Source organism: Lipophrys pholis (assembly GCF_963383615.2).
Source record: "Lipophrys pholis genome assembly, chromosome: 16".
NCBI classification, from domain to species: domain Eukaryota; kingdom Metazoa; phylum Chordata; class Actinopteri; order Blenniiformes; family Blenniidae; genus Lipophrys; species Lipophrys pholis.
The window spans coordinates 26,336,561-26,353,041 of NC_137634.1; the positions used below are offsets into that span (position 1 = coordinate 26,336,561).

The 16,481-nt window shown below is 47.4% G+C and overlaps 1 protein-coding gene across 1 annotated transcript in view; it reads right to left on the reverse strand.

The window, feature by feature from the left end:
* The window catches only part of LOC308121917 (myotonin-protein kinase-like), a gene marked incomplete at both ends in the record, with an annotated part of 57,533 nt that overhangs the window by 14,679 nt on the left and 26,373 nt on the right, over positions 1–16,481 (reverse strand). The window contains 8 exons of the mRNA XM_080483443.1: positions 632–884; positions 985–1,081; positions 1,176–1,255; positions 4,509–4,757; positions 8,642–8,839; positions 10,128–10,221; positions 13,422–13,570; positions 13,657–13,752. Coding sequence (XP_080339569.1) covers positions 632–884; positions 985–1,081; positions 1,176–1,255; positions 4,509–4,757; positions 8,642–8,839; positions 10,128–10,221; positions 13,422–13,570; positions 13,657–13,752 — 1,216 coding nt within the window. The remainder of the gene's footprint in view (positions 1–631; positions 885–984; positions 1,082–1,175; positions 1,256–4,508; positions 4,758–8,641; positions 8,840–10,127; positions 10,222–13,421; positions 13,571–13,656; positions 13,753–16,481) is intronic.

Below are 16,481 nucleotides of genomic sequence, written 5' to 3' on the forward strand. Positions count from 1 at the left end.
TCCTTCTCCTCCTTCTCCTCCTCCTCTTCCTCCTCCTCCTCCTCCTCCACCTTCTCCTCCTCGGTAGTGAGTGTGGACCTGGCCAGACCCTCCTCCTCGGTGGTGAGTGTGGACATGGCCGGACCCTCCTCCTCCTCCCCCTCTTCCTCCTCCTCGGTGGTGAGTGTGGACATGGCCGGGCCCTCCTCCTCCTCCTCCTCCTCCTCCTCCTCCTCCTCCTTCTCCTCCTCGGTAGTGAGTGTGGACCTGGCCAGACCCTCCTCCTCCTCCTCCTTCTCCTCCTCCTCCTCCGTGGTGGTGAGTGTGGACATGGCCGGACCCTCCTCCTCCTCCTCCTCCTCCTCCTCCTCCTCCTCCTCCTCCTCCTCCTCCTTCTCCTCCTCCCCGGTGGTGAGTGTGGACATGGCCGGAACCTCCTCCTCCTCCTCCTCCTCCTCCTTCTCCTCCTCCTCCTCCTCGGTGGTGAGTGTGGACATGGCCGGACCCTCCTCCTCCTTCTCCTCCTCCTTCTCCTCCTCCCCGGTGGTGAGTGTGGACATGGCCGGAACCTCCTCCTCCTCCTCCTCCTCCTCCTCCTCCTCCTCCTTCTCCTCCTCCTCCTCCTCGGTGGTGAGTGTGGACATGGCCGGACCCTCCTCCTCCTTCTCCTCCTCCTCGGTGGTGAGTGTGGACATGGTCAGACCCTCCTCCTCCTTCTCCTCCTCCTCGGTGGTGAGTGTGGACATGGTCAGACCCTCCTCCTCCTCCTCCTCGGTGGTGAGTGTGGACATGGTCAGACCCTCCTCCTCCTCGGTGGTGAGTGTGGACATGGCCAGACCCTCCTCCAGAGACAGTGGGTGCTCCAACAAGACAGGGACGGAGTCAGCTCGCTGCCACAGCTGGCTCTGAATCGGTACAGACAGTCGTGTGGTTTATAGAATCCACTGACACCGGGAACACAAACACCTGAAAATAGACAATTCTATGGTTGGGATGATTCCTCACCAGCTTCTCTATTGCACAGTCAGGGTCACACTCCATGAGCCGTGTGTGGTCAATCTGCATCATGATGTCTTCACTGTGGTCGATAGCACCTGTCTGACTACAACAAGCTTGTCAGTTTTTTCCAATACTCAGAGGAACTGCATGTACAAATTAATTGAGTTAACACACTTTTAATCTTTGAACTATTTTACCTGGTAGCAGTGTAAGAGTATCCTACAAAAGCTAAGTGTACTCCGATTGGAGCTCTGTCCATGACATCAGACAGTGTTTCCTGCAAAAGACACCAGATAGCAGCTGTGACACAGACACCAACCAGCTGGTCTCCATTAGTCAGCAGTGGGCTTCACAGTGTTAACCATGCCTCCTCTTAGGGGCGCTGGAGAACTTCAGGTTGGTGCAGAAACAGGGAAAAATAAACAAGCCGTGCAATAGTAAGCATACTATACTCAAGTAAACTTGTGTTTGGTAGAGTATTTCCTTGCTGTAACAAAGTTTCCTTTACCATTACACAGTGTGATTCAAATGGTGTCACATTGTCAGGAAAATGCATCTGAGGGAAGGGCAGTGGAGCCGAGGCTGTGGGATGTAAAAAAGCTGCTAAAACTTCTCTGCCAAAGACAAACAGCTTTGAATTGCTTTGGCTTCAGTTCTTGTTTTGTTTCGGGTTCCAGAAATGCCCTGGCACTATTTCTCCGGCTGCGGTGGGCAGCTGGAGAAATAGTGGCTGACTATGTAAGGTTCTGTTACAAGAACCTTGGGCTATTGTGGCTCAGTGGTAGAGCCTCTTCGTCCATTAACCGGAGGGTTGGCAGTTCAAATCCCACTATATCCAAGTCGGGCAAGGCACTATACACACATTGCGGTGGTCGGAGGCTGTTGTGGCAAAATGGCAGCGACGGGCAGCTGTGGCTACATCGTAGCTTACCACCACTGATGTGAATGAATAATGGTCTCTGTACGCGCTTTGAGTCACCTTGAAAAAAAGTGGTATATAAATCCAAGCCATTATTAAAAGCCTCCAGGTTGACTTAGAAGACCATTTCCTCCCCATCTTGGCATCATTGTTCAGATTTGCAGTGACGCATGCAGATGGATCCAAACCAGTGGTTTAGTCCGGGTCGCTCCATCTAGTCTGACCTGAACCTCAGATGCACCAAAGAGCCAGAAAACATTACGTCTCTTCTTGTCTCTATTGGTGTTTTTTCACGTCCGTCTTGCTTTAGTCCAGAGCCCCAGAGTGGACATAGAGGGAAACAAAATAATGCGTGAATGAGTTTGGGTCTTATTCTTCAACATTTGGGCATTCCATAGTGAATTTCTGCTCCTTTCACTTTATTTCTGGACGTGTCTGAATCAAAAGCTTCACCATGGAAGAATGGAGGTGTAGAATGATAGAACGAAGCTCTACAGCCGTTTCCATGGCAACCTCCGTAAACACTCTGATTAAAGTTCTCTTTCACATGAAGCCATTAAAAGACTCATTTTATGTCTAAAAACTCCAACTTTGATTTACAGTAGTTTGTAGTTTGTTTTTTAGTTACTGATGAACGAAAGTATTCATTATAAAGAAGTTCTGTGGGTAGAAAATACTATTGGAGCGTCTCGGAGCGGAGCGCCCCCTGCAGCCTCACACTGCCTTGCTCAGCGGCTGCAGCTCCTCAGCCTGCGGTCAGAAGGTGAAACAAGACCTGGACGTGACGTTAGTTAGAATAATGTTACCATGAAAAGTGTGAAATATATACGACAATGGAAAACTGCTTCTAGATTAAATCCGACGTAGCGGACTGACAGGTGGAGCTCTGCAGCATCTCGACAGCCGCGGCTCCGCGAACGCGGATTAAATAATCCCGTTCCCTCGTATTATTAACTTCAGGGAACGACTTATTATATCGTTCCCACGCATTATCTTTATATTTTTCTCTATAACCACTCTGGGGCTCCGTGTTCGCTGTAGTTTTCAGAAAGCCGGTACAGTCTCGCCTCCGCCTTGTAGGGAGCGATACCTCCAGAGATAACTCCAGAGATAACTCCAGAGATACCTCCAGAGATAACTCCAGAGATACCTCAAGAGATACCTCAAGAGATACCTCCAGAGATAACTCCAGAGATACCTCAAGAGATACCTCCAGAGATAACTCCAGAGATAACTCCAGAGATACCTCCAGATATACCTCCAGAGATACCTCCAGAGATAACTCCGCCCCCAGCTGATGATGCGTCAGGCCCCAGTCTGGCTCCTCTTTGGTCCAGCAACGAAGTGGGGCCAGCGTAGCAGCAGTTTAGCCCCTGATAGGCCGGGGCTTTGGTAGTGGAAAGACAAAGAACTGGTGCTGAGTCTGGCCCTGGACCAGAACTAGAACCTGGTTCTTTCTGGTGGAAAAGCCCCCACAGAGACCTTACAGTTTGTAGGACATTATGGCCAACCATTGGACATTGTGATGATGTTGAGCAGCATCATCAAAAACCATTTAAGGCAATCTTAATACAGAAATTCAGCTACCTGCAACAATCCCATATCTCCACAGTGTGGCACTAAACTCTTTATTCCAAAGTGACCACACTGCTCCCACAGAACTGGTTTATCAGAGACGAGTGATGAGAATTGATGAGATTCTTACAATTCCATTTTCACTCTGCTTAATGATTCGGTTCTTTATCATTTCTATTAGAGATTCTCATTTGGAAATACAAGCTGCAGTATTACCAGCAGAGGACCTGCTAATGTTGCTATTGTTGCTACTGCCGCTGGGAGCAGATCGAAACGTGACATTCATTCAAAGTCGTCGCTGTTGTCTGCCAATGTTTCTGCTCACTGGTCGTATTTTCTCGCTATGATGAAATATCCACTTTGTACGTTTTTCAAGTTGCCCTGTCGTCCGTTCTCCTGAAATGTAACAAAACTTCACATGTTCTTGCCGCTTGTCCGCCATGTTTCCTGCTGGCTGCATTGGTGAATGACATTGCCACGCATGTAGCGTAAGATGTCTTTCGCACCCACTGAAATCGGCCACGGAATCGTTTGCAAATTTGTCAAACAATTCGAAGGAATTGAAATACTGGGAACTGGTTCTCAACTAGAACCAGTTTTCGATTCCTGTCCCTATCAGAGACTGCATCCAGAATCCACGAGTGGTGAAGATGGAAAGAGCTCAATACCGTGCAACAGCCCATCTCGAGATTCAAGCAATATATTCAGCTCTGCTGCTGCTCATCCCACAAATCCATGTTTCTTACAAATGTGGCACCATTGAAAATGGAAATAATTAGATTTTCCCAAAGGCGTAAGATTTATTACCAGGAAGCATTGTTGCAACAAAGACATAGTCCGACAAACATCACATTTCTATCTTTTTGTGTCTGTTTTATAAGGATGTTGTTGAAAGCGTCAGTTTTTTAATAAGAAGCCAAAATGCTTTGAATAAAACTTCAAGCAGGTACAGGCCTGAAAATACCAGAAATGGAAGCATTAAATAAGAAAGGGCTGGCGACCCAGAACATGATTGGTCCTTCTGTTTAAATACTACCATCTCACTGAGGCTATCATCCAGGATGTCAAAGTTGGATGTGTCGGTTGGGTTAGAAACGTCAGGCCTGAAGGGAGCCGGGAGTTGATGCAGGGCGCCCCAGTCCAGCCCACAGAAGAAGAGGTGAGTCCTGAAGTCACTCATTCCTTTCTTTCCCAGCCGGACTTCTCTCTCACAGATGAGTCCAGTGATGAAAGAGCGAGCCTTCTCTGAAATCTTTGGCCCAGAGGGAGGAAACTCAAAATGATCCTAAGGACCACAACAAAGAACATTATTTTGATTTGTCTGCAGAGCAGAGCCTTTTTTAAAACATATGTAGTTATAGTTATCAATATAGTTTGATATAGCAGGATAGTTAGTTGTCATTCTACTGCGCTCATCCATCCATCCATCCATCCATCCATCCATCCATCCATCCATCCATCATCCATCCATCCATCCATCATAGGTAAAGTAGGGTTGCCACCTGTCCCGTTTTAGCCAGGACATCCAGTATTTTGGCCTATTTAAGTTTGTCCCATATATTGACTGCGCTCTTGTACTCCAACCACTAGATGGTACTCATTTCCCATTTGCTACGGTAAGACACTCGATGCAATTCCTGTAAATAGAAACGTTGATGTGTGTGATACAGGGCTGTGGTACTGGAGTTCCACTGTGGACAAACCAGCTAAGAAAAAAAGACTTTGCAGCTTCAACAAGCAGTGGGAGGCAAAACAGACGTGGGTAAAACCAGCCAGCGGAGACAAAAGCTTTTCGATTTTTCTATTGACCATGGAGGTGAAAATGACCGGACTCAACGTGAGACCACAGAAATGCACAAGAAGGTCCCAGTAGCTAAAGGTTCCAGCAGTACTAGTGAGTTCTTTACCACATCGACAGCAGCCAATGACCAGGTTGCTGCAGGTGAAGCCGCGTATGCCGACCATACCGTTATACACAGACTCAGCTACAACAGCACCGACTGTCTCGTTAAGCACCAACTGTCTCGTTAAGCTCCACAGCACCGACTCTCTCGTTAAGCACCGACTGTCTCGTTAAGTTCCACAGCACCGACTCTCTCGTTAAGCACCGACTGTCTCGTTAAGCTCCACAGCACCGACTCTCTCGTTAAGCACCGACTGTCTCGTTAAGTTCCACAGCACCGACTGTCTCGTTAAGCTCCACAGCACCGACTGTCTCGTTAAGCACCGACTGTCTCGTTAAGCTCCACAGCACCGACTCTCTCGTTAAGCACCGACTGTCTCGTTAAGTTCCACAGCACCGACTGTCTCGTTAAGCTCCACAGCACCGACTGTCTCGTTAAGCACCAACTGTCTCGTTAAGCTCCACAGCACCGACTGTCTCGTTAAGCTCCACAGCACCGACTCTCTCGTTAAGCACCGACTGTCTCGTTAAGTTCCACAGCACCGACTGTCCCGTTAAGCTCCACTGTACCGACTGTCTCCTTAAGCTCCACAGCACCGACTGTCTCATTAAGCTCCACAGCACCGACTGTCTCATTAAACTCCACTGCACCGACTGTCTCCTTAAGCTCCACAGCACCGACTGTCTCGTTAATCTCCACAGGACCGACTGTCCCGTTAAGCTCCACTGCACCGACTGTCTCGTTAAGCTCCACAGCACCGACTGTCTCGTTAAGCTCCACAGCACCGACTGTCCCGTTAAGCTCCACAGCACCGACTGTCCCGTTAAGCTCCACAGCACCGACTGTCCCGTTAAGCTCCACAGCACCGACTGTCCCGTTAAGCTCCACAGCACCGACTGTCTCGTTAAGCTCCACAGCGCTGTTCAATGATTCAAACGTTGTGAAGAAGATGCACATGAGACCAACTAATGCTGAGATGATCACTATCAATGTTTTGGGACCAAAGACTGTGCGGGACATCTTGGACAATCTCCCCTCAACTGAAGGTGAACCTGTTTATTTCTCAGTTGCATCTGATGCCTGGAACAAGGAAATAGAACCATGTCTCCAGTGTGTGTCTGGTGTTTCTCTGTCTGAAGGAGTTCAGTGCAAGTTGCTGGTCTTTTATGAAGACAGTGATGAGACTGCTATTGGCATTCACATAGCATTAATGAACTGTCTGGGAAGATGGGGGCTGGCCATCAGAGACATCACCTCTTCTGCAGCAGGTAATGCTAATGTCAACTCTGGAGAACACAACTCTGTTTAGCAGTTATTGAAAGAGGCAAATGATGGTATTGTGAAAGCTGATTGTCCAGCTCACACAGCTCATCACACTACATCACGTGAACATCACGCTCATCACAGAGCATGCCTGTGATCAGCTGTCCATGGATAGAGACAATCGTGTTGAAGATCCACAGCCACTTCTCAGTGTCTGCTTCAAGAAGAGAAGAACTGTGGACATTGTTTGACTTTGTTGACATTGAAAGGCGTGAAATCCTGCGTCACGTTTGCACCAGATGTCTCTTTCTTCATCCAGCTGTTGACCGACCGAAGCTGGCCTGCTCTGACTGCGTCCTTTAGGTCCCTTGGTGACTTCTGTCCTCGAGTACTAAAGCAGATTATTGAGGATGAAGAACAAACTGAAGCAGCTGAGACTTACCTGTGCTTCTTCCACAATGTGGGACGCGTCTTTGACCAACTTGTGAAAAAACTGGAGGAAACGAAGCTTCGCATCACAGAAGTTTAGAAGAAATCCAGAAGTTCAAAGTTAAGATGACGATGTGGAAACAAACCAAATCAGACCAAACAACTCCTGGACAAATGGCTTCCAGCACAGAGGTCCAGGCAGGTCCAGGTCCAGGCAGGTCCAGGTCCAGACAGGTCCAGGTCTTGTCATCACTTACATTGACAAGTGCTTTGACTTTTCTTGAGGAAATGTTGTGGTGAAACTGAAACCTCCGACTGTATGAGGAGCTCTGCTTCACTGACCTGAAGGAGGTGCTGGCTGTCCTCACACTGAAAGACACCGTCAGGATGGATCAACTGTACGAAGAATTCTGTGTGAGCCGGGAGGAAATTCAGAAATCCAGACAGGATACCAGAAAAAGCACAAATGAGAAGATGGCTGTTTTCCAAAACTTAGGAAAGTCCAACCTGCCCAGCATGTTCAGGATGGTTCCATTTGTCCTCAGTGTGCCAGGCTCAATGTCTTCACTGAGAGGACCTTTTCTCTGATGGACTCCAGAAACAAGTGCAGCACTGAGATGATCAAAAATGAACTTCAGATCTCCGTGAACTGTGACTGGCCATGCAAAGATTTCTTCTGGGATGTGCAAAAGGACAAAGGACTGTTGGAATCCACCAGGAGCAGCAAAAAGAATCCATGGAAGAAGTGAATGGTGAGTCAAACTTCCTCCTGAATCACGCCTGAGAAACGCCTGTGTGTGAAGGTTGTGTGTTTATTTGTGATATTCATTTGAAGGTCCAGTTAATCTTGGGTTGAAATGTTTTTTCATGACAGGATTATCAAAAAAGTAGTGGCCATCACTAATAAATGGTATTTGCTGTCAATACTTTTCCAAGGTCGTATATACCAGTGAATGAAAAGATGTCAGTGTCGTGATAATGCTAATCCACATTGTGGAGGCACTGACCACCGGTCCAAAACTCCTGTCCTGTATTTGCTCGTGGGAAAGTTGGCAACCCTACAGGCAAGTAAGTGGTATATATATATACACACACACACACACACACACACACACACACACACACACACACACACACACACACACACACACACACACACACACACACACACACACACACACACCTGGCTACTCCTCAGGTTTGACTGTTTAGGATTATTGATATTTTCCTCCACAGTGATGTGTGAAACTCTATTTTGGTCGCTACAGCTCAGCGCGGGACTGGCCAGAATGTCTTTAATCATAATCACAATGTCGTCCTGCTGGACCTCATTGACCTTGAAGTAGAAAATGGAAGTGTTTGATGTGATGTGAACACCAAGGTAAATATAGTACATGCTATTATAAAAGATTTTTCTTCTCTTTATTTTAATATATGGTTATACTGTTAGTGTGTTGAGGGCTCAGCAGTCTGTGACTTATCCAGTACGTAAAAACACATTGGTACTTCATATTGTTTGATCATGTTTGGGCCTAATCAGCTGTTATTAGGAGTTTTCAGGGTGTTGATGTACCTCAAAGTGAATGATCTTGGCGTAGGTTTCAGAGATGGAATCTGCATAGAACGGTGTCATCCCAAACAGCATCTCATAGGCGCAGATACCCAGAGCCCACCAGTCACACTCAGTACCGTAACCTCCACTGTCCTCCACTGCTCTCAAAATCTCTGGAGACAAATAGTCTGGGGTCCCAACTGCCAGGGATGAATGCACCTGCAATTAAACACAACAATATGAACTTAGAATTATAAGAATTATATATATATATACACACACTACCATTCAACAGTTTGGGGTCACTTAGAAATGTCCTTATTTTTGAAAGAAAAGCAGAGTTTTTTTCAATGAAGATACTTCAGAATCAGAAATACACTCTATACATTGTTAACGTGGTAAATAACAATTCTAGCTGCAAATGTCTGGTTGTTGGTGCAATATCTACATAGGTGTATAGAGGCCCATTTCCAGCAACTGTCCCTCCAGTGTTCTAATGGTACAAAGTGTTTGCTCGTTGTGTCAGAAGGCTGATGGACGATTAGAAAACCCTTGAGCAATCATGTTAGCACAGCTGAAAACAGTTTAGCTGCTTAGAGAAGCTATAAAACTGACCTTCCTTTGAGCAGCTTGAGTATCTGGAGCATCACATTTGTGGGGTGGATTCAGACTCCAAATGGCCAGAAAAATAACTTTCATGTGAAACTCGACAGTCAATTCTTGTTCTTAGAAATGAAGGCTATTCCATTGCCAAGAAACTGAAGATTTCCTACAACGGTGTGTCCTACTCCCTTCAGAGAACAGCACAAACAGGCTCTAACCAGAGTAAGAAGAGAAGTGGGAGGCCCGCTGCACAACTGAGCAAGAAGAGAAGTACCGTCTGTCAAGCAAGGTGGGGTAAGGTGATGGTGTGGGGTTGCTGTGGTCCTGGTAAGGTGGGAGGTTTGTTCAGGGGAAAAGGGGTTTTGAATAAGGAAGGCTATCACTCCATGTTACAGCACCATGCCGTCCCCTGTGGACAGCCCTTGGTTGGAGCCAGTTTCATCCTCCAACAGGACAATGAGCCAAAGCACCTCCAGAGGGTGGAGAAGTATTTAGAGAAGAAGCAGGCAGCTGGTATTCTATCTGTAATGGAGTGGCCAGCGCCGTCACTACTTCTAAACCCCATTGAGCTGTTGTGGGAGCAGCTTGACCGTATGGGACGCAAGAAGTGTCCATCCAGCCAGTCCAACTTGTGGGAGGAGCTTCTAGTAGTGTGGGGTGAAATTCCTCCAGATTACCTCAACAAATTAACAGCTAGAATGCCAAAGTACTGCAATGCTGGGATTACTGCAAATGGAGGATTCTTTGACGAAAGCAAAGTTTGAAGGAAAAAATTATTATTTCAAATAAATATAATTATTTCTAACCTTGTCAATGGTTTTATATATATATATATATATATATATATATATATATATATATTGCAGTATATATTTCTAGAACTAAGGATGTTGTCAACTTTTACCATTCCATCCTCAAGAAGCCTGAGACATGAGCCGAAGTCCCCGAGTCTCACATGTCCATCAGCTGTCAGCAGGATATTGTCAGGTTTGATGTCTCTGTTGGAAATAATGTAAAAACAAACAAAGTGCAGATTGAAAGTCAGTTTTCTGCAGAAAAGTTGACCAGCAGGCTCCGTCAGGTCAGGGATCTCTGGTGATGTGTGACGCTCAGTAAATCCAGAGCAGACATCTGGTAAAAAAGCTGCATGTGTGAGGAAAACCCAAAGCTTCAATCAAAGAAATGATACGTTTCATTTGAAGTTATTGCTGTTGAAGAGACAGTGCAGGTAAACAGTGATATTTCTATTTGATCAAGGCTCAAGGCAGGGGTCCTTAATTCTGGGCCTGCAGGTTTTAGTTCTCTCCCAGGTCAACACACCTGAATGCAATAAGGGCCTCGTTACTTGGCTTTTTTACAAGTTTGACGATGACATCATCATCAGATTGAGGTGTGCTGAAGCTGGGAGGAGCTAAAACCTGCAGCACACCGACCCTCCAGGCCCAGAATTGGGGAACACTGGCTCAAGGTCTTTATTGTTATTTCCATTCCACATAAAAGCTAAATTTGTCAGGACCGGCAGGTCAGACCAGGGGTCGGCAACCTTCAACAGTCAAAGCCATTTGGAGTCGTGTCTCGCTGTATAGACTACACTGGGAGCTGCCAAACCCTCTTGATATATAAATCAAGAATAACACTGCTATTCAGCACTACCTTCCTTCTGGTCCAGTTGGCAGACAACAACCTTCACACAAAGACAACACTTTGTGGTGTTGGGCTCAAGACTCCATTCAACTCCTCCAGCAGTTTCTCGCCCAGAGGAGAGACACCAGGAACAGTGAACAGGCCATAAAACAGCAGGGAGGAAGGCAGCGACCCTAGGAGGGCCGCAATCCCCAGGTTGGGAACCAATAGAAACTGTGCAGCGAATGCAGAGCTCGTAGCCGCCAGCCACTCATTGGTCGAACCGACCCCGGACTCCGCAGGGGTCCAAAGTTCAAACTTGGTGAAACTCCCTCCCAACCAACTGCTCCTGGCTTCTCATCCCAGCCACCGAGAGGGACACTCGTCTCTGCTGCCTCGGGACGGAAGAGAGAGCACAAAAGTGGAACCATAGGACCAAGCCCAGGTTCAGCCCGCTGGACGGGCAGGACACAGTTTGGAATACTTCTTCTCTTTCCCCTTTTTGCTTTGATCTCTGGAGCTCAAGCCCGGCTTCTCTCCCCTCCAGCTGCACAGCGCTCCACTTCTGCAGCTGAGGAAGGCCTCTGATTTCAGGACGCCGAATTCAGACTCGGTAACGGACAAGTTAGCGCGGCCTCACAGAACCGCACAGCACCGCACAGCACAGCACAGCACCGCACAGCCCCACGAACGGTGCTAAAAAACACAACGACCAAGTCAGAGAGTTTTGTATGGGCAGCCTTGTTAGATCAGTTTAACGTTCCGCTGATAAGGCCGCAGCTGCACGAAGATGCAGTTTACCCATGTGTGAACTTGCGATGGTGGGGTGAATGCGATGTTCACGCCACCATCGCAAGTTCGAGACTCAAGTTTTTCACCTCAGAACCAGAGGTCCAAGTGAGCTCCAAGCCCACTGGGATCTCTGTGTCTCTTCTCCCCCCTCTCTCTCTCTCTCTCTCTCTCCCTCCTTCACTCACCTGCCGCCGCTCGTCTTATCTGATCAAGATAAGCTCACACACACACACACACACACACACACACACACACACACACACACACACACACACACACACACACACACACACACACACACAGCCACATTTAGCAACCAAACTGCTAACTGATGCAGCTAAACCACATCCGCATGATCACCACAGTTCTGGCTGCATGTTCCGACATCCAGTTAGAACTCCAGCACTCAGAACCGGGCCGACAAAGCCGCCCAGTCATTACGGGAGTAGGTGAGACCGCGTCACTCGTACATGCGCGCGCGACTGGCATCTTGTTTATCTGGCCGCTAAGCAACCGCCCCAGAAAGAGCGAGTCAAAAGCCTCTACTGGTCGCGTGGGTCATCGCAATCCCTCGACGTCCACCTGGTGGACGCATCAAGTCATTGCGCTCTCTTGTCCTGCAGTACATCCCAGTCCGTTGTCTTAAGGCAGTCTCTCAGAGCCGGCTCTGCACCCGGAGACTACTTCCTGATTGATGGGGTTGTTTTTGGGAGCCTCCTCACTCTCGGGATGTAGTGAGGTTGCAGCAGGACTAGATTGTGGTCTGCTTTACCCAGAGCAGGCAGTGGGGAGGGGCTGTATGCATCTTTAACATTTGCCTGCAGCAGGTCAATTGTTCTGTTCCCCCTGGTGTTGCAGTCCACATCCTGGGTGACTCAGGGAGTGTCAGGTCCAGATTGATATGATTAAAGTCTCTGGATGTTAGCAGAACGGCCTCAGGGTGTCGCGATTGTAGACCCGCCACCGTTAAGTGGATGACGTCACAGGCTGCCTCAGCATTAGCTCGAGGTGGAATGTAGGAACACAGGGCGATGGCGTGTCCGAACTCCTGTGGGAGATAGTAGGGGCCAAGAGTTCTACATCCCTACAGCACAAGGTCATTTTAATGTGTACATTCCCTGGCTTACACCACCTCTTGTTCACGGAGAGAGTCCTCATCCCTCCTGCTTCCGGCAGGCTTTAGTGTCTGTCGGCTCGGACTGTGGCGTAGCCGAGTAGTTCAACGTGGTTTCAGTGAAGCACAACATACTACACTTCCTGTAGATCTTCACATTCTTCACCAGTGCAGCCAGTTCATGGATCTTGTTCAGCAGGGAGTTCACGTTTCCCACGCGGGGGGGGGGCGCTACTTCTCCTCGGGGGCCACAGTCCTGCATGGTTCCAATGTGCCCTCACTTCAACACACCCGATAAAAACGACTGGCTCGTTAGGCTTTCTGAAAAGCTTTATCATGATACACCGATTAAATTGGGGTGTGATTGAGCAGGAAACATTGAAAACCTGCAGGACTCGAGGACCAGGAATGTCCACCTCGGCTCTAGAGGACACATGTTTCCTCTGGACTGTCCAGGTTGGTCATGGTGGAGAAGCATGGAGAGATCTTCATGTTCTCCGCTGAAAGAATTTTGATAACCACAAGTCCACCCTATACCTTCGATGAGGTCATTTGACACGTTTCTACAACAGATCATCCAGTTGCTGTGCAAAATGGTGCAGTCAGTTGGTGTTATTCAGACGGATTCTTGTAAATAAAAGACAGATTTTTTGAGACATTAATGTTTACCTGTGTACATAGCCTAGTCTGTGAACAGACTCGATGGCCATGATCATCTCAGCCAGGTAGAACTGAGCCATGTCCTCTGGGATCCGGTCTCCAAACTTACTAAGCAAAGTCAGCAGGTCTCCGCCTACATAATAGTCCATCACCAGGTACTATGGAAGAAGAGTATGTATTGCAGTAGTCAGCTAAATACAGCATGCTTCAGGACTTCTAAGTGATAAAGCACGTACAGACATACCAGATAGTTGTCGTCCTGAAAGGCGTAGTGCAGCTCTGTGATCCAGCGTCTGTCTCCTCGCAGTAACACTTCCCTCTCCTCTTGGTAACATGCTGTCTGGGAAACGAAAGAACAACAACTGAGGACAGAACCAAGTGGGAACACAGGGAGTCCAAGGCCTCGTTCACACTGCAGGGAAATGAGACCCAATTCAGATTTTCTGCTCACAGTGATTCAGATCAACCTGTTTTGCGTTTGTGTCAAAGCTCCAATTCAAATGTTTTCCCACCAGACCCAGGTCTCATTCATGGTGAAAGCTAAATCAACTAGACACACTGGGAAACATCATTAGTGATGTAACCTAGGGTCATCGGGTGTTTCAGGTCTTTCACCATCAGACACCATCGCCCAGGCGACCCTACCAAGGTTGATCAGACCACAGCCTGTGTCCCAGCGGTGTTTGTCCACGGCTCTGCCCTCTTGATCCAGAGCCAACTTGTTTCTTTCTCTGTGGCTTCTGAAGTGGATGTTATGGCCTCTCTCTTTGCATCTCCAGTGAGGACTAACAGCATGAGCACTTTGCAGAGTGACCGCCCTGCAAATCCAGGGCAGCCCACCTGCAGGGGTTCACACCAGGTCCTCCACCCTTGCCTCCTACACTCATCCACCAGCTCCTGGTACTTGGCACGTTTCCTCTCATTGGCCTTGTCCATGCGCTCTTCCCAAGGCCCTGTGAGCTCCAGAAAGATCAGCTGCTTGGTGAACTCGGACAGAATGATCACATCTGGTCGCAGTCATGATGATGATCCGCTGGCAGGGAACCTCAGCTGCTTTCCAAGGTCCACTTCCAGTTGCCAGTCGGTGGCGGAGGTGAGGAGGCCAGACTTTGCCCGAGGTTGTGGGTTGGGGTTCTCTCCAGCTATGTGAAACATGATGGCCTTTAACTTCTGGAGGCACTTGAGGGTATTACTGGAAGTGGCTATATCGTCAGCAACTGCTCTGAGCACCTGGTCATGGCGCCAGCGATAGCGTCCATCTCCAAGAGCTCATTCATGGTGATTCCCGGCCTGAGCATTGGGGACTGGAAGGTGTTTCTATTTTGCCCAAGATGTGAAGGTTGGCTGGACTTGGTAGGATGTCTTACAACACTTGGACCAAAAACCTGATGCAGTAGAAGTCTGCCTTCCAGATGTTGGACCAGGCGATGTTATGCTGTAGTACACTAAAAGATAAGCCTGTTGTGATGTTTTGATGTTGTGATAAAATGTTATGTTGTGATGTTGTATTTCTTCTTAATTGTAGTAAGTGTCTGCATATGTATTTTGTATTATATTGTACATGTATTGTGTTTTTTTTTTTTTTTTTTAACTCTCACTCCTTACTTTTAAATGTACATTTAAATTGCCTTTTTTACATCATGGCCAGGGGACTACAGATGAAAACTAGCCTTCTGGCTAATTCTGGCTTTTTTAACCATGTGTAATCATGTGTTTTATAAATTTGCACTGTCCCATTTTAAATAAACTAACAATAATAATAATAATAGAGCATTGTCCCATTCAGTCCATGCTCCTTGCTGTCCCTTCCCTACCATCCTGCTGGCTCGTGCTTCCTCTACATCTACCCGAACCTCCTGTTGCACAAGATGTCGCCTCACTTTCCCTCTGGCCTTGTCCACTCTGGTTGCTGGGAAATAGCCACTTCCTGCCCACCCTGTGGCTATGGTCCCCACCAGTGCCTTCTGTCAGTCTTGACTCATTCACCTCCAGAGCTTTGGCCGCCCTCCATTTCCTGTCCGTTCGCACCTGAATGCCAGCTGATGCCACCTCTGGATCCCTTGACTCCCTGTACTGCCACAGCTCCCGGGTCCTGGACACCATGAACTCCAGGATGTTGCTGGTGTATGTGGTACTAATTCGGGTATTTTTCTACATGCGACTGCTTCGTCATTGACATGTGATTGACGTCACAGATAAGTGTTGGAGGAAGCTGCTCCTCCAGAATAAAAGCTGTGCTATCTTTTTTCCTCATCCTCCTTCTTTTCCTCGTCATGTTGTCTAGATCTTCTCAGTTTGATGCAGTTAAACGTAGTTTCTTCTCAGTAACTACACAGACTACACACACCGGTCAGGTGAGCAGTTCAACTGTGAAGCTTTTGGCTAAAGCTTCAGTCGAGGTCCTTCAGCAGGTGGTTTGGTCAACTGTACCGTGTTCATAGTGAGGTGTGGACGAAAGTTTTTTGGGAGAAGGCCAGGGAGAAAAAAAAAATAAAAATTTTCGTTGTGTGGATGTACCCTCAGTTTACAACAACAACTAAAGAAAAAGCCGCACCGAGTTTACTGCTTCGGTGCGGCTTTTAAATAAAGGATTTTAAAATAAAGGATCAGTCCCCACAGGGGAGCGATGTGGTGAAGAAAAGAACCCAGAAGGTTCCTCTAGTTTGAAGGGAGACTGAGATATTCTGAATACGTTTTTGAGAGTACTATGTTCAGAGTACCTTTGTCAAACAGGTTTTACCACTTTGAAGTGGAATGAAGTATTTATAATTCACATTGAAATGTAAATGTTTTGTGACAATTCAGGTCAAACCTCTCATACTGCTTTAAGGTAAACTGGAATTTAATACACAAAGAAGTTACATTGGAGCCTGAGAGTATTTATGTTTAAGTCATTCTGAGAAGAATTCTGATTCAATAAGTGAGTTTTACAATAATTTCTAGCTAAACAAAGCTTCTGCCAATAGTACTTTTAGCTTCAGACATCTTAGTTGCTCCAAAAATACACTGTTGAGTATCTTTGCAATAGTAATGTAAGTATCGGATCGGGAAAGTATCGGTATCGGCCGA